This window comes from Abrus precatorius, unplaced genomic scaffold (genome assembly GCF_003935025.1).
Source record: "Abrus precatorius isolate BTA unplaced genomic scaffold, Abrus_2018 Scaffold8, whole genome shotgun sequence".
Classification (NCBI taxonomy): Eukaryota; Viridiplantae; Streptophyta; class Magnoliopsida; order Fabales; family Fabaceae; genus Abrus; species Abrus precatorius.
The window spans coordinates 34,127,761-34,151,420 of record NW_020874428.1 but is presented as its reverse complement, the minus strand read 5'-3'; the positions used below and the strand labels follow the sequence as shown (position 1 = coordinate 34,151,420).

At 33.2% G+C, this 23,660-nt stretch overlaps 4 protein-coding genes and 1 pseudogene across 4 annotated transcripts; 4 read left to right on the top strand and 1 right to left on the bottom strand.

Moving 5' to 3' along the window:
• The first annotated feature begins 1,796 nt into the window (after nucleotides 1-1,796).
• Nucleotides 1,797-3,360, top strand: LOC113846164 (temperature-induced lipocalin-1-like). The gene is made up of 2 exons (XM_027474122.1): nucleotides 1,797-2,270; nucleotides 2,646-3,360. The coding sequence occupies exons 1-2, from the start codon at nucleotides 1,899-1,901 to the stop codon at nucleotides 2,826-2,828; spliced, it is 555 nt and encodes a 184-aa protein (XP_027329923.1). The 5' UTR covers nucleotides 1,797-1,898; the 3' UTR covers nucleotides 2,829-3,360.
• Nucleotides 3,361-6,713: 3,353 nt separating this feature from the next.
• LOC113846161 lies at nucleotides 6,714-10,660 on the top strand (annotated as a pseudogene).
• A 3,304-nt stretch (nucleotides 10,661-13,964) lies between these two features.
• Nucleotides 13,965-16,226, top strand: LOC113846162 (protein RTF2 homolog). The gene is made up of 2 exons (XM_027474119.1): nucleotides 13,965-15,580; nucleotides 15,910-16,226. Exon 1 carries the CDS (start codon nucleotides 14,065-14,067, stop codon nucleotides 15,127-15,129), a length of 1,065 nt encoding a protein of 354 aa, XP_027329920.1. The 5' UTR covers nucleotides 13,965-14,064; the 3' UTR covers nucleotides 15,130-15,580; nucleotides 15,910-16,226.
• Nucleotides 16,227-17,293: 1,067 nt separating this feature from the next.
• On the bottom strand, nucleotides 17,294-18,342 carry LOC113847790 (ABC transporter I family member 1). Its single transcript, XM_027477070.1, has one exon. The coding sequence runs from the start codon at nucleotides 18,147-18,149 to the stop codon at nucleotides 17,460-17,462; it is 690 nt and encodes a 229-aa protein (XP_027332871.1). The 5' UTR covers nucleotides 18,150-18,342; the 3' UTR covers nucleotides 17,294-17,459.
• A 1,292-nt stretch (nucleotides 18,343-19,634) lies between these two features.
• Nucleotides 19,635-23,297, top strand: LOC113847353 (pentatricopeptide repeat-containing protein At2g33680). Its single transcript, XM_027476404.1, has 3 exons — nucleotides 19,635-21,864; nucleotides 22,175-22,254; nucleotides 22,599-23,297. Exons 1-2 carry the CDS (start codon nucleotides 19,716-19,718, stop codon nucleotides 22,222-22,224), a joined length of 2,199 nt encoding a protein of 732 aa, XP_027332205.1. The 5' UTR covers nucleotides 19,635-19,715; the 3' UTR covers nucleotides 22,225-22,254; nucleotides 22,599-23,297.
• The last annotated feature ends 363 nt before the right edge of the window (nucleotides 23,298-23,660 follow it).

The following is a 23,660-nucleotide window of genomic DNA, read 5'->3' as shown; positions in this document are numbered from 1 at the left end:
TTTGTAATGGTAAATTCTATTGTACTCTAGAAAATAAGAGAGTATTCTATGCTATACTTTTGTATACATAAAACAATTATAACAGTTAATTTTAATGATAAAGTTAGTAATATATTTAAAAAATATATAAATATTTTTTAATATTTTAGTATAATTTAGAGAAAACATTAAATACATCTTCAAGCTTAAGAAAACCGCAACAAACACCTTTTATAATTAATTGATCAAAATATAAGGCATTATTGTAATGGAGGGTAAGGAGAATTTTGAGTTTAAATAATTTAAAAAAAATAAAAAATGATTAAAAGACTAAAATGTTTTACCTGTATAATTTTAAAAAATATTTAATGGCATTTCAAAATAAATTAAGTAAATTTGTAAAATGAATGTTTAATTAAAAAGAAACGTGTGTAACCATATCATGAATTCATCTCAGTGATTTAAATTTCTCTATCTATAAAAAATGGACACAAAAAATAATACTATATTTGAACTAATTTTTTAAAATCCACCCAAAATTTCAAGTGCTGGCTTCTTGACACTGTCATGAATATGGATAATATTTTTAATAATTGTTATTACAAATATTGCGAAAAATGGTAATCTTTTTCCCTAAAGTCACTTGTGACTTCATTTTCAAGCAATTTGATTGAAACTGACACAATGGTCCATTCTTTATTTCTTGCACTCTAAGCATTGTCTCTTTGCTTTCAAGTTTGTGATTCGAGTACAAATAATTTCGCATTTTCCAATCAGCCCATTTTTCTTTTTTGCAAAAGGGAAACAGAGGGGAATGAAAATTTAACATTATGGATTAAATAAAAAAACAAACTATATAAAACAAAATAATTATATATATATATATATATTTAAAATTAAAATATTTATAAATTTAATTTCAGTATAGGTTATATTTTAAATATTAAAATTTAAAATTCGTTATGAATTTTAAATATTTGATTTTTTTAACACCCTCTTATGTATTAAAAAATTATTAGTTAATATTGTCAAAGATACATATTAATTATTTGTAATGACATTTATTGTTATATCCGTCATTTATTTTCATTTGATTATTTCCTTTTAAGAAATAATAGTATCAAAATAAAATGGAAAGCTAATATTAATATTAAACAGGTGACTAAGTACTCACCAAAAAAAAGTTAATATTAATATTAAAGATTGATTTGTACAAATAAAAATAGGTGAAAATTAAAATGTAAAGAATTCCCTAATTTTGTATATGCTATATATGTATAATTTTATAATAATTTCATCTTTAATTGTTCAATCATTACTGTATTTTTAAGGAAAAGAAATTGAAGAGCTTGGATCTCTGTAAGTAATTATTTTGGCAAAAAATGGCCATACTTTGGATTTGGTAAATAAGTAACTAATTACGGTAATTTTATCAGACTAGAAACAATGTTTTTTTACTGTGTAAAAAAAACAGTAAATATTTTCTTTTTAATTTTTATTAAAAGTAATTATGTTCGAGCCGATAAATTTGACAGAATTTTTTTAATTGAATTATGTTAAATAAATTTGTCTAATTAATTAAAGTTCACAAAAAATTATAATTATAATTTAATAATTATGATTTATATATTTATATTTTATAAAAAATTATTTAACAAATAAAAGTGAAATAAATGTTCTGGTGTGTTCTTATCACTCCACTTGGATGAGTAGCGTGAATGAATGACATTCATTGTACACGTGTAAGGCCTACGTTTGTCCACGACAACCTTAACGCGCTCACAAAGTCCCAATCCATCGCTAAAACGAGCACAAACATAAACCCTTGTAATTGTAGTTGCAGAGCCGAACTCAGAGACACACTAGAAAAAAGCGAACCCCTTTTGTGTTGTGTGAAGCGTAAGGCATTAGCAGCGACAATGGCAAACAAAGAGATGAATGTTGTGAAAGGTTTGGACTTGAAAAGGTACATGGGTCGTTGGTACGAGATAGCGTGTTTCCCTTCAAGGTTTCAACCCAGTGATGGCATGGACACGAGAGCTACCTACACTCTCAACGATGATGGCACAGTCCATGTTCTGAATGAGACTTGGAGTGGTGGCAAAAGAAGCTTCATTGAAGGAACTGCTTATAAGGCTGATCCCAATAGTGATGAGGCCAAACTCAAGGTCAGGTTCTATGTTCCCCCGTTCTTACCCATTATCCCTGTAACTGGGGATTACTGGGTTTTGTTCATTGATCATGATTATCAATATGCTGTCATTGGACAACCTAGCAGGAGGTACCTTTGGGTAAGCATTGCAATCCCTTTTAATTTTCATGTTAAATTATTCTCTGTTTCAATTATCATCATTGGTTATGAATGTTGTCTGATTGTGTTTGCGGGGTTGGAGGAAGAAAGGCGAAGCTATCAAGTCTTTGCATATCAAAATTCCTCACTGTTTTATCGGTTAATTAGGTTGATTTTTCACTTGCTTGGATTTTTGTGTATAATTTTGGGGCGCTTTGATTAAAAAATGTATCGGAATATAGATTTACATTGGGTAAGTCTAAAAAGGTGAACTTGATGGTGTTTTGTAGGTTAGGTGTAAAATGCATTTGTTTGTTTTGTGAGTAGCTTCTTTATGAATTGTTTATATTTCTTACCATGAATTGGGATCTTCTAGATATTATCCAGGAAGAACCATGTAGATGAAGAGACCTACAATGAGCTTGTTCAGAAAGCTAAGGATGAGGGGTATGATGTGAGCAAGCTTCACAAGACTCCACATAGTGATTCTCCACCAGATGAAGAAGGTCCTCAGGACACTAAAGGCATTTGGTGGATCAAATCCCTTCTGGGGAAATAGGTGTGGACAATATATAATTAGGCTAAATGTGAAGGGGTATTTCATATTGTTAATAAAGGTCAGGATCGGAGCAATTTAGTTTGGTGTATTGGCTTGTTCTGTAAATAGACTAAGATGAAATGATATGAACTTTTTTAAAGGTGATGTTTGAAGGGTTAATTGTGTTTGTTCTTATTGTTTTGTTGAGAATCCAATGTCAGTTTTCCACTTTGTTTACTTTATCTTTTTCTTAGTTGAATTTTCTGGCCAAGCTATGGGGTTTTCATGAATTACCCTTTATCTTGACACAACTTTTGTTGTTACAACATTAAGGGTATGGGCATTCCATTTCTGTCATTGGGGAATGTATTAAGGTTGCAAAAAATATTCTAGCAAAGAAAAAAGAGGAAATTGTGTGGATATCATAAATGATGAATAGTCGATTAACAAAAACTTACAGCAGTGGATGAAATGGAAGAGAATCTTGAGTCTGTAGCCAAAAAATAACTGTGATTCAAGTTTGGGAGGAAATAAAACGGCACAATTATAAGACTTGTGATGGAGTTTGGGAGTAAAGTTAGTGATAAATAAATAAATATAATGTTGTAGAAAGGAGAACATTGCGTTGGATGTGTGGATATGTCAAAAAAGATATAATTAAGAATGAATGTCTTGAAGACCAAGTTGGGCTATTATTTATTGAATAAAAATTATAGAATGTTGTCTGTGGTTATTTGGACATATCTAGTCAAGGCAAGTAGAAGTAAAGTAGAGTAGAATAGATAAAGGGTAACTTATCATTTGAAGAAGAGGGAAATCGAGTGAAGCATGATGGAAATCTAAGGGGCTATGTGATTTTCAGAAACTTTTAATTATAAAATTGTTACATTATTATATACTATTTTAAAAAAATTTAAAAATAAGAAATAGAGTAAGAATAAAGTGACAACATTGTGGTTAAAATTGAAATCACATAATGATGAAATAAAAATATTTATATATGACACGACACATGCTTGAGTAATAACAACAGTCACAGTCCAAAGGTTTGAATACTGAAAACATGAAGAAAGAGCAACACATTGCATGCATTTATAGATTGGAAAAGTCATCAGATTATTGAGTGAAAAAATAAATGAAGGAATTCATTGAGAAACATTATTTTAATAAGTTGTACTTAAAAAATGGCTTATGAGAGTCGTAATCTATTTTCAAGTGGAACATGCAGCTAGAAAGAGAATATGAAATCCTCGAAAACATAATTTAGCAAAATATGTCAGGTTATAATCAAAAGAAAGGATAAAATGCAGCAATGCATTGAAATCTCTACGCCACACCATTAGCGTAGCACCAAAGTTGAGAAGAAGAGACACAGCCCAAAAAAAATGCACCAAAGAATTATATATATATATATATATATATATATATATATAAAATACTTTATTATTTCATGGTTGGAGAACAAAGACACAGGTCACTAACGACCATAAAAAGATATACATTTTTAGTGAATAGTGTCACTACTTATATAATATTTGTGACTACTTTAGTGACGAGTGTAAAAGTAGTGCATCCGATCTCTTCCTCTTTATATTTATTTGCACCTTTCAATTATGTTAAAGAAAATTAATTTTGTGTCAAAAACTAGCATATCTTTCAATTTTTTTTAAAAAAAACATTTAAGATTTTGATTCAAATTTAGGATAAAGTTTTTATTGATTTTAAAATATCTTAATTTATTAATTTTAAACTTTATTTTATTTCATGTATGTATTTTTTTAATAAAATTTAAATTGGTTGCATTTTAACACTATTAACTAATTAGAATATAACATTGATATGATTTTTATGTTAATTATTATACAAATCAATATTTTTTTATTGATAAGACAATTCATGGTTAAATTAGTATGTAATATATATCCTTTAAAATTTCAATATTTTATTTACACACCTCGAAATGTTATATAGCATAAAAAAAACTCAAATATTATATGTGAAAGAGTAAAAGGTATAACATTATAAATAAATGAAATTATTAATTAATAAATATTTTATGAACAAATTTAATCTCTATTTAAGATTAAAATATATAATAAAATAAATTTTATAATTTATCAAATTTAATATAGTTTTAATTGATATTTATTTTATAGTTTTTTTTAAGTAAAGAAACATGAACTTGAAATAACTAAAAAGTTTATTAAGGAAAATTAAGTGAAGAAATTAAATTGAAAATATTTTTAAATATTAGAAGAAAAATATGTAACAACTCTAGTTGAAATTTTTTATATTATTTATAGATTATTACATTTGTACATGAAATATTATATAAAAGATAATCAAGTATTAGAACAAAAATTACAAGAAGTGCCATTGAATCTCTTGGTCTCAAGGCAATAAGTTTAAGGTTCAATTCCCAATGTTTAATTGTTGACATATTAAACATATAACTCATAGTTACATAAGATAAAAGGCTTGAAAATTGTTAGCAGTGAAATATAATAAATAAATAAAATTAATTTTTCACTAGTTTAACAGTGACTTGACTTAAAATAACGATTGATGATAATTTAAAATATTGTTATAAAACTATTGTAATATTTAATATATTTAAAATAAATACAATTTCTTACTTCACCGAAATGCTCATGCGAATGATTTAAAAAGTCATCCTAAATGTGCAATCGAATTTGAAGATGGACAATTGACATTGGTCTAATTGACTCTGGAAAGAGCGATTAATGTGCGAAACCTAAATTTTTTACGGATTACTTTTATGGAAAAGTATTTAAAGAAATAATATAACAATGCCTTACATTTTAGAAATCAAATTTGAGGTTTTATTCTAAAATTATAAGCAGCAAAATCCTATTCCCTACGTTGATGCTCATGAACATTTCTTCGATGAGTCTAAAATAATCTTTAGGATTAGTCTGATCATGATATATTTTTCATAAAAAGCATAGATAAAAAAATAACAGATATAAGTTAACATAAAAACACGTTCTTTCATAATTCTATAATTTTAAGTGTCATAAACCACCAATGCTCTCGAAATGAATTCATTGCATGGCCCTTAAGTGTCAGAACTATATATGCCGTAATATCTTATCTGTATCCCACGATTAAAAAATAAACAACAAATCACAAAATGTTGGTGTTAGGTAACAATTAAAACAAGGGTAACCAAAATCAGCAAATAATGGAAATTGGATTCCAAAAAAGACGATGTTGTTGGTTGTCCTTTGTAAGGAAATCCTGACCAGCTATTTATGTGGGGATGTGTGTGGAAATAAATAGAAAAAAAAATCTTAATTGTGAGTCAATCTTATTCACCAATTCACCTCCTTTTTTTCCCATCACATTCCCTTGAGGGTTTTGCCCAAAAATCTGCCATAGGGAATGCCTGTTTCATCCATCAAGATATGAGCATCAGTTTTTGGGTATGCACGATATGATCGATTACTTCTTTGTTTCAAGTTTCCCTTTTGATGATGTTTTGGTTTTGGCATCAATCAAGTTGAAACTACATTATCATCAACTTTTTTTCTTTTCCTTTTAATTTCTAGACGCTGTTCTTTTGAATGATGGTCAGATAATTTGTAAAAGAGGTTAAAAAATGAGAATAAAGTTGAATTGTTCAATTTGCTATGCACCATCCTAACATAAAAGAAATTAAGAACAAGGGTCTTTGAAACCATTATATCATCACAGGAAAAAAAAAACACGTAGGAATTTTAATGCAGAATGAACGTTAGAATTAAAGGCTTGATGATGATACCTAGAAGTTCATTTTGTAACTAATAAGACCTCATGTTTTCAAATATGAGTTACTGTTCTTTGTAATTCGAAATGCGTGTTTTGATTGACATGAAGTTTGAATTGTGACAGGAAAAGAACAAAATGTTCAGAACCTTGTTTCTGATTTCCTTGCTATTTCACGCAACAAAAGCCCAAAATCCTGCGCTTCCAAATCGACCCACGGGTCCTGTCCCTGTGAAGAAATGGTCAACATTAAGTGGTTGGTATCCAAAACACTTCTTTTATTTTTCTGATATGCAGAAAATTATTGGGTAGTTTAAGATCATAAGACCACTCATATTACATAGTCAGTCAGAAATTTATAACACTTTTATTTGGATTTTGACAATGTTGTGATTCTTAATTTAACGTGCAGGCGATGAGCCTCTTCTAATAGCCCGTGGTGGTTTTTCGGGACTCTTCCCAGAAGGAAGTACTAACGCAATTGATCTATCACAAGACAGCATTTTCTTGTGCAATCTTCAACTGACAAGAGATAACGGAGCCTTTTGTGTCACTGGCCCTACGCTTGACAATGCAACAAACATAGAAATGTTGGATCCTAAGGTAAAAACCTACAATGTCGATGGGAGGGATGTGCAAGGACACTTTGCTGTGGATTACACTTACGATCAGATTGCCCAAAATGTAACAAGTGAGTATCACTCTTCATGCATTTGTAATGAATCACCCAAAATTAAAAAAACAAATACAAGAAAATTTATTTATTTATTATATTTAATTGCTGACATCTTTTATGTCTCTTGCCTTTTATTTAATTAAGATGTTATATGTTTAATGAGTCATTTATTTATCTAAATGCTAATACTTTCTCAGTTACTTACTTTGTGTAATCAATTTGCTACTTGCATGACTTTAGAATTAAACCTTAGACTTATTAACTTGAGAATAAGAGACTAACCATTTGTTACGTGTTTTTCTAAATTTTTTTTAAAATCCTTTTAATTTAATTTCTTCACTTAATTTTTCTTTATCAACTTTTCAATTATTTCATGTTTTTATAATGATGACTTATAATTTAATCATTATTATAAAATAATATTAATGATGAAATAAAACTTAGCCGCAAGTATTATATATGTATTTAGTGACAAATTTTACACTTGCTACTAAATTTTAGTAACTAAAAATTATAGTCTCAATGCTTACAAATACCCAACATAAACGGAAATATGGCCCAGTTTGAGCTTATTTGGTAACTGAAGGTTTGCTCTTCGCTTTGTATTCTGCAGTGAATCAGGCCATATTTTCTCGACCCAGTTTTTATGATGGCACTTCACCAGTTCCTGATGTTGATACTCTACTGAGCGGTAAAGAGGCACCAAGGTTTTGGTTGAATGTTCAGGTTCTCTCTCTCTCTCTCTCTCTCTCTCTCTCTCACACACACACACACACACTGCAGGATCTCCCGATAAAATTGGAAATTCTCAAGCCTCATGGAACATTCCTTGTTTTCTTTCTTTTACTGTGTTATTACATATTGAGCGTTTCTTGCAGTATGCAGCATTCTACATCCAGCAAAGAGTACAGCTGGAAAATACTGTTCTAGACTTATTACGAAGCTATCAGATAGAGTTTGTTTCATCTTCAGATATCGGTTTCTTAAGGAGCATCAATGGGAAAACAAACAAGGGAACTAAGGTAATCTTTCAGCTTCTTAATGCTAATGATGTTGAACCTTCAACCAAGCAGCCATACGGCACTATTGTGAAGGATCTTGCCACAATCAAGTCATATGCATCGGGCATAATGGTCCCTAAAGAATACATACAGCAAGTTAATCCAGACAAATACCTAGGACTTCACACAACACTTGTAGCTGATGCCCATAAAGTAGGACTAGAAGTTTATGCTTCTGGTTTCGCAAATGATATCTTTGCTAGTTATAGTTATAACTACGATCCTACCACTGAGTACCTCCAATTTTTAGACCAAGGAGACTCTGTTGATGGTGTTGTTACTGATTTTCCAGCGACAGCTTCCAATGCCATCCGTAAGATGACAGATTTTCAACCTAAATTCATGATCTTTTCTCAGTTGTAAATCTCCTCTTCTACCTTTCTCACACTTTTGTTGTTTTGCAGTATGCTTCGCACGCAACAATACCTTACCCAGAAAAGGTATATTATTAAGCTTAGATTTTCTGTTAAAGTGAAAAAAGTGTGTAAGTTTTTTTCTAATTTGAAGTAAAATACTATTTAATTTAATCAATCTTAAATTAAAGGTTAAATATACTCTTAACTAAATCCATCAATATAATCCTAGATAATACATGAAAAATTGACGAATACCAAATCTATAACTCGCTACATTTGCTTTTGCAGGGCCAACTTTGATCATAAGCAATAATGGAGCAAGCGGTGTTTATCCAGGCAGCACTGATCTTGCATATCAACAAGCAATAGATGATGGTGCGGACATTATAGATTGCTCAGTTCAAATGACAAAAGATGGAATTGCTTTCTGCTCAAGTACCGCAGACCTAACTACAGATACAACTGCATTGACTAAATTCGTGTCTCGATCTTCCACTATTCCAGAAATTCAACCAAGAAGTGGAATTTTTTCTTTTGACCTTACATGGAGTGAGATTCAGACATTAAAACGTAAATAATTCTGTAGACCTTCAATAGTTCACGCGCTTAGATTCAACCTTTATAATTTCAACAATGAACTTCTGTTACAAATTTCTTGTTTCAGCTCAAATTTCTAGCTTGAAAGGCAACGATTTCCAAAGGAACCCAGCAAACAAAAATAGCGGTAAATTTGTTACCCTCCCAGAATTTTTGGAATTAGCTAAGTCGAAGGCAGTACCTGGCATTTTGATAAACGTACCAGTGAGTACCATCCCCAACTACCCTTGTAATGCTTCTATTCGAAAAATTCTTATTAATGCTAACTCTTTTTATTTGCCTCAGAATGCTGCCTATCTTGCATCCAAAAAGAATCTTGACATTGTAGGTTCTGTTATTGCTGCTTTAAGCAATGCAACCTTTGACAAACAAACCACACAACAAGTCTTGATTCAATCAGATGACAGCTCAGTCCTATCAAAGTTTAAAGACATCCCATCTTACAAAAGGGTGATGCTATTTAATGATATAATAGAGGATGTACCAACACAAACAGTGGACGAGATTAAGAAATATGCAGATGGAGTGAATCTCCACAAAAACTCAGTCATCAAAGCATCTGATTCCTTCTTAATAGGAGTAACAAATGTTGTAAAACAGTTGAAAGGGGCAAACCTCACAGTCTTTGTCTACACTCTCAAAAATGAATACACAACCCTGGCATTCGACTATTGGTCAGATCCTATTGTTGAAGTTGCTACTTACATCCAAACTGCTAAGGTCGATGGATTCATCACCGATTTTCCAGCCACTGCAAATAGATTCATGAGTGAGTGATTCCAATATCAACAACTCCCAGCAAATATAATTTCATTGCACGAGTAAAACATTATTTTTTATTAGCATAAGTTCAAACTCCCATCTAAATTTTTGAAATTTGCAGGAACTCCATGTAGCGATCCACTCACGGATCCTACTATTTTACCAGCGCAGCCTGGGGATCTAATAAAAACTGTTCCAGTTGACTTACAACCACCAGCACCGGCACCCGTTCCTCCCCTTACAGTTGAAAAAATTGATGACCCACCTCTTCCCGAAGTGACTAACCCAAATAAAGCTAATGCTGGTGCTTCCCCTACCGTTGCACCGTCTTCAGGTGCCAGTGCAAATGTTGTTGGCTATGCTCTCTCCTTAGTTGTCATTTTGGTGTTTACTCTGCATTCCTTTGGCCATTAATGTCTTTAACCTAGCATTATTAGGGATCGCACAATTACCTTAATCTTCGTGTTATATATTCTCTGGAACGCTCACGACATTGGTTCTCCAAAAATAGCTGGGGCACGGTCTCAATTAGGCAAGGCGCCTTTGCCACCGCTTTTGTGCTGGGATTTTGGAAAGGTCTCAAAGCATCTCGGAACACCAAAGATTGTGCAGATTTCTACACTCCCTCTAAAGTCGAGGAAAACAATGAGTATATTTGTAAGACAAATTCAGATTCCTTGATAACCGAACCGTTAAAAAATGTTATTGAGATATACAATTGTTATTTTATCTCATCCTTCTGTCTTAGCTGATGGACCCCGGACCCGTAAATATTATGGTGCGCTCAATGTCTCTAGAAACTGAAAATATAAAAAAAATAAAAATAAAATAAAATAAAATAATATATATGAAAACGTAAAGCGAATCAAACTGGAAGATCTACCAACGTGACAGGTTCGACAATAAAACCTAAACCTCATCTAACAGGGCAACTAATTGACATATTTCTAACAAGTTGCAAACAGGCATTATGTATTACCACGGCACGGTAACGTGTTCATAGTTCATGTAAGCACGCGATGTGTCACTCGCTACACTATCACACGACATTCTAATTTCCTTTATCCCGTGCTGATATAAAAAAGTTAACTAAACATTGTTTAGAATGTATTGGATATTTACTACTTTAATTTTTTGTCTGATAAGTTACAATTGTAAGAGCATAATCATTTAAGTTTTCAGACTGCACCTAATGATTTTATACTTTGCTTGTCTGAGTTTTATTTTAGCTTTTAATTTGATATGTTGCAAGCATAAATCAGGCTACTCAATGGAGTGGTTGGAAGAAATAAAAATAAAAAAAGTGTACGTACCTACCAAAATGATTATTGGTAGTCAAGCTAGCATTTTACCATTATTAAACTTCAAAACAATTATATATATGCGTAGATGCAGCTATTATAATTGCTATTAGAGTCTTGTCCTGTTTGCTAGTTTTCTCCTGCATGTGTTTTTGGAGAAAGATGCAAGTAAAATGAAAACAAAAGCTCAATTCTTAGCTAAAGCCTTGATAATCAAAGATATAAGGTTGATATTGGCGATGAAACTTGATAGAATCTATATATTCTTGATTTTAATAAAGTAATGTGTATCGAAGTTACCATAATGGCAAGAGAAATATTAACCATTGAAGTTATTACGTAACATTGAACATAAAATTTCACGATATGATTTAGCTTGCTTTTCATCAGTTCAATATTCGTTTATATCAAAGCAATTTGCAGTTAAATTAAAAACAGGATAGAATGTTACATGAGTTTCCTCTCAACAATGCTTTAACCATGTGCTATAATTCATCCCTATACACACAAAAAAGGAACCCAAAGTCAGCTTTAACCAAATTAGCAGAAAAATTAACAAAGAACCATCATGCACACAAGATTTTGATACTAGGAAATCTGGTCCTGAGTTTAAATCAGGGTTTCTGGGTTGAAGAAAAGAAAAAAAAAATGAAGCAAGGTAGAACAAAACAAATCAACGCAACGTTCGTTAGACGATGTGTGGAATGAAAGACAGAAAACAGCACTGAATGTAACTGAATAACACTTTTTCCATCTTTCATTCCAAACACCTCTACCAAACATTGGATTAAGATAACGCCAGCCACGAAAAGAACTTCGATTATTGGTTCGGTGAGGCTCAGATTAGGCACGAGGATGGGATCGGTCATCGAAAAGCAACGCCGCCATGAATGGCTGCAACGAAATAAAAAAAGCTCCATCCAAATTCTCCGATCAAGTTGCCACGCCACCGGCGACCGACGTTTTACGGCGACCGACCCATCGGTTCCACACTCCGAAACCATCTTCACAGCCTCTTAGGGTTCGAGTGAGGGAGAGAGAGAGAGAAAGAGGATCAAAGAAAAAAAACGAAAAGAAAAAGGGTCCAAATCACAACAGAAACAAGTCACCGAGACAAAGAGAGAGATAGAGAGAGAGAAAAGAGAGAGAGAGAGAGAGAGAGAGATAATAATTAATATTATTATTATTATTATTTTTCTTTTTGGTCTGCATGAGAGACTGGGGTTTCTTTGAAGCATCAGAAACAGATTCTGAGAGGGAGTGTGGTTGCAGCAGAAACCCTAATCTGCTCCAACGCTTTCAATGGCTGAGGTTTATATAGGCGACACAATGATTTTTTTTTCTCTTTTCCAATTCTACCCCTACGTCCACGGCAAGGTAATGGGTAACTCTGGCTTTTGCTTTTAGTCATATTATTTTGTTTTTGGTCAATTGTCATAGTTTAATGGTTTTTTTTTTATAAATAAATTAAAAAATTATTAGTTATTCTTCAAATGTACTGAAAAGAATAAAATTACATAAATGTCTTAGAAGTCTATACAATCGAAGTTGATTCTAATAATTATTTTTAAGACATTTAGATAATTTTTTTTCAGAACATTCAGAAAATAATTAATATTTTTAATTTATTTTATGAAAAAAAGTCTAGTTTAATTTATATTTGTACTCCAAAAACACTTACGGAAAATGTCAAGGGAGATGTTTTCGAATCCAGATTCTCTGCGGTTAATTTTTCTTGCAGTCACTAATGTTAGCTATTGATTTGACCCCAAAAAAAAAATCTTAGTTATTGATAAATAAATTTTAAAAATCAAATATTAATAAAAAATATATGATGAATGGTGAAATATGAGACTACATATCCTGCAGTTATTTTTTCGACTGCAAGAGATTCAAATTCGATATTTTTCTGCACTCTTTTTATGTTTTTTATACTCTTTATTGAAAAAGAAACACTTTCTTTGATTTTTTCCTTGTAATTGACAAAAATACATAATATTTTTTTGTAATTTTTTTAAAGAAATACCCTTTATTACCAAAATAGAAATTCCAGCATCAGTGATCATAGAAACCTCATAGCAATGCAATAGTGATCATGTTTTTTCAATGTTCATTCATGGTTTTCGTTATTTTGTCTTTTCTATATTTTAAATATCAGAATTTGCATATAAATCCCAGAAACATAATTCCAATTTTTATTTTATATTTAGTATATTTATTTTTCAATCATTTAAATCAAGTCTTTTACTTTAAACTGTATTTAATAATTAATAAAAATATAATTAAACTGTGATATATGTCTTGATTTATATAAATCAATAAAAGATATAAAATATTATAAGAAATAATAAATAAAATATAATAAAAGTCTTTTTTATTTAATATATTTTCTTTACAAATTTAAATAAATTAATAATGTATTTTATCTTTGTTATATTTTTTAATGAGTCAAAATTATTTTATTAAGTATAGTTAAATGATTTTTTAAATATTTTATCCGGACTTTCATTGATTATATTTTAACCTAGTCAAAATTGTTTTGTTTTACTCACAATAAAAAGTTTAAAAAAAAAAAAAAGGGTTTAAAATAAGGGTCAGATTTACCATTTTCGCTTTACTCCCTGCTAAAGCCACCTTAAAAACGAAACCGGAAGTGCTCATATATCTATCAGTTCTAGGGTTCTGATCATTCCCTTCAATCCCCAATTCCCCGACACAAACCCTAGAAAAATCCAAATGCATCCAAAATCGCACCAAATCATGGTCCAATCACTGGACCTTCGAATTCGCTCTCAATCCATAACCAATCATGAAACCCTTTCCGATCTCAAACGCTCTCTCTTTCCCCAATTCCAATCATCGTACTACTTCACCCTCAATGGCAAGCCTCTCTCCGATCACACCCCTCTCCCCCAAATCCCCCCTCTCTCCACCCTCACCCTCCGTCACCGACTCCTTGGCGGGGGCGGAGACGGCGGCGCAACCGGCGCCGAGTCCCGCGACTGTTACCTTAACATGTACGCTGACAAGAAACCCGACAAGGTGGACCCCAACGAACAGAGACTCTCCAAGTGGCTGAATTGCGCTCTCTCGAACGAACCCTTGAGGGAACCATGCGTGATTGACAAGCTTGGAAACATTTTCAACAAGGAATCGTTGGTGGAAGCGTTGTTGGGGAAGAGGCTTCCGAAGGAGTTTGGGCACATTAAGGGTTTGAAAGACATGATCAATATTCACCTTTCTTCGATTCCCGGTGTGGATGATGGGGCAAAGTTTCAGTGTCCCGTTGCTGGGCTTGAATTCAATGGAAAGTATAAATTTTTGGCTCTTAGGAATTGTGGGCATGTTTTGAGTGCCAAGGCTTTGAAGGAGGTTAAGTCCTCTTCTTGTTTGGTTTGTCATAAGGAATATGATGAGGTTGATAAGGTTGTCATCAATGGGAGTGAAGAAGAGGTTAAGGTTTTGAGGGAGAGGATGGAGGAGGAGAAGGCGAAGACTAAGGAGAAGAAGAGTAAGAGGGTTAAGGGTGATGATGGTGTGAGTTTGGAAGGGTACTCAAGCTTGAGTGGTAACAAGCATGGTGTTGATGTTAAGGCTTTGGCTAAGGTGGAAGGGAATCGGAAGGTTGCTAATGGCAATGTTGGTTTGAATGGTGTTGTTTCTGCAAAGCGTTTCAAGGCTATTGATGTGGCTCCGGCAAATGCTACCAAGGATGTGTATGCATCCATTTTCACTTCGTCCAAGAAGTCTGAATTTAAAGAAACATATTCTTGTAGATCGCTGCCACTTGGTAGAAACTGATTGTGGTGTTGTCTAGTTTACTAGTGTCTACTGTTTTATTGTTGTTGAATGGACTGAATTTTACTGGCTGTAGAAAAGATTGACTTTTCCTGTGATGTCTTAACTTGTTTCATTACCAACTTATCATTATGGTTAATTTGTTGTAAAGGGTTTTTGTAAATATCTATATATTTGGCCTCTTCTTCAAGATGTTTCTCCTGATGGAGACACAATGTCCTTGGGGCATAGTTTAGGCCAAAATAATATTGTTTGCAGCAAGAGAATTGATGCTCCTTTTGTTGGCCAACTGAATGGGGTTAATCCATCAATTACACAGTCCATTGAAGATGAGAAACTCTATTCAATGAAGTCAAATGATGCCTCCGATTTGCAGCAAATGAAGTCCCAAGAAGGACTCATTCAGAATAGTTTTGGATCCTTGGATGACATAATGAGTGAAATTGTCAAACTGGTATGATAAAATATCCTTCTTGTAATTCTTCAATTTTTAAGAGAAAAACAAGTTGCCTTTTTTAATCTTGCTTTAATCCATGTCTGGACATGCGTTGAATTCATGGTATACGTGCGTTTAAGACTTTAAAAGCTATACTATTTGTAGCGTTAATGCACGCACGCATGTCCATGGTTAGAAAACGCCAAACCAAACACGTTTATGGTTTTCTGATCGCAAGAGCATCACCAAAACTGGTTTGCTGCTGTCACATAAATTGTCATTAGATGCTTAAAGCATATAACGGTTGTTTTATTTGCATCATTCATGAAAAGCTGTTTATGATGCAGGATCAAATGCGATGATGTTGATTGATGCATAAATGGAATTTGATGCTTACCCTGTTGGATCATGCTTTTGATTCCTTCAGATTCAACAAGAATGCAGGAGCATCAAAATCGTTTGAGCTACTCTCCTGTTGTGGAGTCGTTTCATCGTGTAATTTCGCATTGATGTAATTTCCTGTTTCAGTGATGGACATAGTAGTGCTAACTAATCTAATTTGTTCCTTCTCTTTTTCATGCTTGTAAAGTAACTGCATCAAATTCCTCCCCTTTTTAATGATATTTTAAGATAAAATAAGCAATAAATGAGTTAACTTCTTAGTCATTGGGTTCCCTTATGATTATTCAATAAGTGAAAGATTTAGATGAAAATTGCTTTACGATTGATTCTTACTATAAGAAGGTGGCAAGACTGAAATGTGGTACTACTCATTTATACTAATTTCAACAAAATTCTATTTTCATACTTTATGATCACAGTGAGTAACGAATCACTTGGTCACTTTTAGGATATCATGAAGGACTCTTTCGACTCAGTATCTCAAGCTACCCATTGTTTTGTGGTACATAAAGTACAAGTAATTGAAAATGTATGCAGTTATCTTATTTGGCTGTAAACTTAGAGCTGTTAATATTTTCATCATAAAGGAGTGATTAGGACAGAATGGGAACTGTAGCATCTACATTGGTTATTCCCTAATGGTACAGTAACCCAAATGTGTAGCACCATTCTGTAACCATTCTGAGATTTGTTGGAATAAGTAAACATAACTGCAAGCAACAGATAAGGGCTCTATGGGTTCATAAAACATTCTATTTTCATTTTTATTTCAGCTTTTAATTACAAAATTAACACCTTATTTTTATTTTATTTTCTATTTTAAAATAGTTTTATAAGAAATAATGATAAATATTTTTTCTATTTATATACAAAAAACATAAAAAGAAAATAGTGACAATTTTATAATTAAACGTGAAAACAGAAAACGAAACAAAACATGTTAATCAAAATCAAAGCAACCGTAAAATTGAAGTTTTCACTTAGCTATCTAAAAATAATTCAACAAACACACTGAAGTCAAGTTATTTTGTTTCGAGTAAATAATAATTACATACAATTATGGCCGTATACTCTTCTTGCATCACAATTTCTTCAGAATGATCCCTAGTATTCAACACATTACATGATATAAATCTCCATTGAAAATTTGTTTTTAAGCGATTAATTTCTTCCTTCTTTCCCAATATTTCTAGGAGAAATGCAGCATGCCACTTTTCAATGTTTTGATATTGTTTCACAAAGGCCTTTTCAATATGAAAAATCTCCAACAACTGAATCATAAAAAAAGAATGCAGTTGATATGTAGAATAATAATTTTATCCTTCTTAGCTAAAGCCTGAATGCCGCCCCGCAAAATATGATTCTTGGATACTCTTAAAACATGTTTTATGCAAGATACATGAACAAAGGTTACAGACTGAATTGTCACAAATGACATTGCGCATAACTGATTCCAGAACTTATCCTGTCTTGACAAGAATGTGAAAAATAGGAGTTAACTAATATCTGCTCGGTCAAGCATATCCACCAAAGTCATCCTCCTCGGAAACCTTGGTGGAAGCCTCAAGATCAAGGAATCTTCTATCTCAATGGGCAAATGAGTCGCCACAATCACAATTCCTCCCTGCTTCCTATGTTCCGCAATAATATACTCTAGTAACTTTACACCTTCATCATCTAATGCAACTGAAGGCTCATCTAGCAACCAAATGGGGCGATCAATTGCCAGCAACCTGGCAAGTTGCAGTCTTTTCCGCTGGCCCATGGATAGCATCCTTGGCTTTTCCTTGGCCAATTTTCCTAGTCCCATCAACTCAAGTGCAGGCATAGCCTTCCCTTGCTTGCCTTCAAGAACTTCAAACCATTGAACGTTGTCAAGAACTGTAAAATTTTCTGTAATAGCATCTTTGAGAGAAAGCCAGTTAAGCTGGAGCTTATACTGATGGAATATTCCAGATTCTTGAATGTTATGGCCATTCCAAAGGATTTCACCAGCAGAAGGACGAGAAAACCCGGCTAACATGCGCAGGAAAGTTGTCTTTCCAGAGCCATTTGCACCTGTTAGCATAAGTGCTCCTCCGTCATGAAGAGAGACGTTCACATGACGCAGAACTTGCTGCGCATTTCTCATGCAAGAGACATTGTTAAGGAGGAGACGAGGGAATGGGGGTCTTCTAATAGACATCAAGTTTAACAATTGAATAATGTTAACTACTGCCAATATACGCAAATTCAGATATGCTTTCAGAATCAGATCCTTTGATTTATATGCTCATGATGCAATTAGCACAAGTTGCGGTATGTGGGGCACAAGTTTACTGTAAAACAAGGAAAATAAAGACCGATAGTAAAGAGAGATATTTTTTCTAGTTTCTGAAGGGTGAAGGTGACTTAATATACAAAACATAACTATAATGATGCACAAACACCACAAAAACACTGCAAAGAAACCTCTGATGTTCACTTTTTACACTTTCTAATCTCTCTAATTTTTTTCTCTTTCTAATTTTTTTCTTCCTCTAACCGATTTTCCCCTTCACATAATATTCCAAGCATTTTACATCTATAGTTTTAAACTGCAAATCAAATCCATATCAAGCCACAAGCAATAGTATCTATTTGTTTCTATATTGCACTGACCAGTCAAATTCCACTATCAGAAGTATAACATATGCAACTCAAACAGTAGGTAAAACCACTGTATGTCTTTCAGTTTTATATTTTAATTTAATAACATAAAACTACCATATATTTCATGAAAGAAGCACACATACTAGACTGACATTTCATCAAACATAAGGTGTACAACTAAATGATGATATCAATGTAATAATCAATATTGAATAAAAAATATAATAAGTGTCAAATATCAAATATAAAGGATGAAAGAAACCCATAGCAGCATCTATATTTTCAGGAAAAAAAAAGCAAACAAATGTGAAAAAAAGAGGCAAGACAGAGTGAAAAGTTTACAGTTTCAAATTGCTGTTGATCTTGAGTTTTCTCGCATCCAATTTCGTGCTTCACTGGTAACTGGCGTGTGTTGAGGTCGTTAGGGAGAGTTTGTTTGTTTAGCTGATGAAAAAAAGTGAAACAAAGTTGCTGAGAAAATCACCCACGCCAGAGGGGCACAGAGTAGGCGAGACGATGGAAAAGAATAAAACAACGAAAATTACATACGAAAAAAAGTCTCAAAATGTTTTTTTAGGAACAGATTATTACTTTAATATGTATTTTTGTAATTTTTTCAATCTTATTTTTAACTTAATAAATCGTCTTACTTCAGTCACTAGAGTAAATATATTTAATTTGATGTCTACAATTAGTTAATATTAATAATAAAATAAAAAATATTTATTTAACATATTAATTTTTAATTTAACACGTTAAGTAATATACTGTTCTCAAAAGATACAGTGTGAATTTTATATTTTAACACATTAAGCTTATAACTTATAATTTGATATGTAATATTTATATTAATAAAATATTTAAAATAAATCATGAGAAAATTATTTAAAATTTACGTGTATGTATAATTTATTTAAAAGTGTTAAGATAAAATGAAAAAAGCTAATAAAATATATAAATTATAAACTTAATGATATTTTTAAAAAAGAACGATAAATTATAAAATATATAAAGTATTTATATAAAAAAGAGCGAAATCGAGTTTTCATAAATTATAGATAATTAAGAATATCCTTTGCAGAGAGTGAAGCAGTGGTGCATTGTTGGTGGAACAAGGTGGATGCGTCTTCCAGTTCCTCCCCAACACCTCAAAGTGTTGAAAGAGATAGTTCACTACACGCGCCACAGAGACCTTGAAAGTGGTCGAGCACTGCACGCTCGGATCCTCAGAAACGGTTCTTTCTCTTCAACCTACATCGCTAATTCCCTCCTGTTGCTCTACGCTAAGTGTGGTCACTTATCAAAAGCGAACATCGTATTCGACAACATCGTTCAAAAGGACGTTGTCACATGGAATTGTCTCATCAATGCTTTCTCTCAACAACATCCTCACTCTCTATCTTCCTTCGTATTCCACCTCTTTCGCCGCATGATCACGGCTCACAATACCCTCCCCAACGCCCACACCTTCACCGGCGTCTTCACTGCCGCCTCCAATCTCTCCGACGTTCTCGCCGGCCGCCAAGCTCACTCCCTCGCCATCAAAACTGCGTGCTCCGATGACGTCTTTGTCGCAAGTTCCCTCCTTAATGTTTACTGTAAAACGGGTTTTGTTTTAGAAGCTCGCAAGCTGTTTGATGAAATGCCCGAGAGGAATACCGTTTCTTGGTCTACCATGATATCTGGGTATGCTTCTCAGGAGCTCGCTGATGAGGCTGTTGGGCTCTTTGAACTCATGCGTCGTGAAGAAGAAGAGGATGTGAATGAGTTTTTGCTCACTGGTGTTCTTAGTGCCTTGACGAGTTGCGAGTTTCTGGACACTGGGAGGCTGGTTCATTCTCTTGCCATGAAAAATGGGTTGCTTTGCATTGTGTCTGTGGGCAATGCTCTTGTGACAATGTATGCAAAATGTGGGAGATTGGAGGATGCGCTTAGGACTTTTGACTTGTCAGGGAATAAGAATTCGATCACGTGGTCGGCTATGGTTACTGGTTTTGCACAGTGTGGGGATGGTGATAAAGCTTTGAAGTTATTTTATGAAATGCACCACTCTGGAGTGTTGCCTAGTGAGTTTACTCTTGTTGGGGTGATCAATGCTTGTAGTGATCTTTGTGCTGTCGTAGAAGGGAAACAGATGCATGGTTATTCTTTGAAGCTGGGGTATGAGTTGCACTTGTACATTTTGTCGGCTTTGGTGGACATGTATGCAAAATGTGGTAGTATAGAGGATGCTCGTAAAGGTTTTGAATATATACATCAACCTGATGTTGTTCTTTGGACTTCAATCATAACAGGGTATGTGCAAAATGGGGATTATGAAGGTGCTTTAAATCTGTATGGGAAAATGCAGATGGAAGGAGTTATCCCCAATGACCTAACTATGGCGAGTGTCCTAAAGGCTTGTTCCACCCTAGCAGCTATAGATCAGGGAAAGCAAATGCATGCCCTGATTATTAAATATGGTTTCAACTTGGAAGTACCAATTGGAAGTGCTCTTTCTGCCATGTATGCAAAGTGTGGAAGTTTGGATGACGGGTATCATATTTTTTGGAGGATGCCTGCCAGAGATGTAATTTCCTGGAATGGAATGATATCTGGGCTTTCTCAAAATGGTCGTGGTAATGAAGCCTTGGAGTTGTTTGAGAAGATGTGCTCGGAGGGAACAAAGCCTGATCATGTCACGTTTGTGAATATTTTATCTGCTTGTAGTCATATGGGACTGGTGGACAAAGGGTGGGTTTATTTCAAGATGATGTTTGATGAGTTTAACATTGCTCCAACAGTAGAGCATTATGCTTGCATGGTTGATATCTTGAGCCGTGCTGGTAAACTCAATGAAGCAATAGAGTTCATTGAATCAGCAACCGTTGATCATGATCTGTGTTTGTGGCGCATATTATTAGGGGCCTGCAAGAACTATCGTAACTATGAACTTGGTGCTTATGCTGGAGAGAAACTAATGGAGTTAGGCTCACCAGAATCATCTGCTTATGTATTGTTATCAAGTATATATACAGCCTTAGGAAAGTGGGAAGATGTGGAACGTGTAAGGAGGATGATGAAGGCCCGAGGGGTGAGTAAAGAACCTGGTTGTAGCTGGATTGAGTTGAAGAATTTGGTTCATGTATTTGTTGTTGGAGACAATATGCATCCACAAGTTGATGAAATACGGTCAGAGTTAAAACTCTTAACCAAGTTGATGAAAGATGAAGGATATCAGCCTCTTTCTGATTCATTGCCATCTAAAACTATCAGAGATGATTTGAACGGTATTATTTGATAAATGCTCCCATTCTTTACCATTTAATGTTTCCAATTGATCAATAGAGCGATTTTTCTTTTGTTTAATGGGTTGGGGTAGGCTTTATTTCCTACTGTTAGAAAAGGCATCTCAGTGACTATTGAGAATTTAGATGAATACGAAGTGCATCTGAACAAACATCTTCTGGTCTTTAAACTTATTTGCATCACCTGCTTGCCTTTTCTTTTTGATATATTGGCTTTAACTGAGACTGTTTCAGCTTTTATTCTGATTCTTTTTTTTTTCCACGTTATTTTCATTTTACTTTATGTATGCAGATCAAGAAGGCAGCCACGAGATACAACTTAGGGTTTGTGGTGGCTTATAGCAACGTTGGGTAGTCAATCTCATGCACAATGTGAGGCTTATTGTTCTTTTTTATATTCAGAAAACTCTCTTTTACGGTCGGTCACCCTTTTACATCAATTCTTTGATTGGGATTTTGTGATAAGATTACTTTAAATATTTTTTAAGCAATTTATCCTTTTTCATGTTTTTGTTTTACTGTATTCTTCCGTTCATTTGATCACTGTTTTTCTTAGATATAGAAATAAGTTTCTTTATGTTAAAGATTTTATGTTACCATTGCTTCCTCCTATCTGAAATCCCGGAAATTTTTACCACACTCTTGTTTTCTATCATTTGGTAACAATACATTCTTTTCTCCTTTCACAAATCACATATTAGTGGTCTATTTTTCAGGATGGCATTTTTGTCACTAGGTGTTGCAATTAGAGCGTTGGTGTTGCTGTCTTGTGCTTTTTGCTGGTTGATCACCTATGAGAGGATAAGAAGGAAGGTAGTTGACGGGCCAATGGTTTAAATTTCAAAATCTAGCCCGAAGCTAAAATGTTCAAGCTGTGACTGATATGTGCAAATGATTAGTTCATTAATCATATGGAGCAAAAACTGACGTGAACCAGAAGTAGTCATTGCATCCACGTGGGGGAAACTAAGTGGAGCAGCAACAAGCCGACGAATCATACTTGCTTAAATTCCAATCCTATATTGTTGGCAATATCTTTCACTCCAAGGTGTTCTTTTGGATTGTTTAACTTGCTTTTGCATAGGAATGCCCAAGAGCAGTAATTTGAGGAAATCCTGGCGGAGGTGAGAGGAAAGAATTCTTTGCGGCACCCTCCATCCTTCTCCTTCATTGCAGAAATATTTACTTATAAATGTAATTACATGGTTTAGAAAAAAGTTAATCCTAGAATTTTGGTTCTTGTAACCAGGTCTGATATGATTTTCTGAATTGTTGGTTCTTTCAAATTTATTTTGCCATGCGCATCCAATTCTCATTTTACAAAAATTGTTTCTGGTATTAACATGAGATTATGGGACAATTGGGCACACTTGCATCTCAAAAGTATATAACTAAAACTATACAAATAAGGTATTTAGATTTGACAAGTGTTAACATGCGTGAATTTCTTTCTTTTTCTTAGTTTTGCAACTTTCAATAAATTTTAACGTACAATATAAAGTACGACAGAAAGAGTATCACTGGAACTCCTTTTAGATTTTGATAAAAATATTATTGCAAGTATTAAGTAAAATGATTCTTTCAAACATCATCATAAGTGATTGGTATCAACATTATTTTTTTAGTATCATATTTTGAGTTCAAAAATTCTTCCTTAAAAATAATAGTATAAAATATTTTTAATTTAGTATAGGGTTTGTTTGGAAGAATTTAAGAAAATAGTTTATGAATCATTAATTTTGTTTTGGCTTATTTCAAAATATTCTTTGTATAATTTA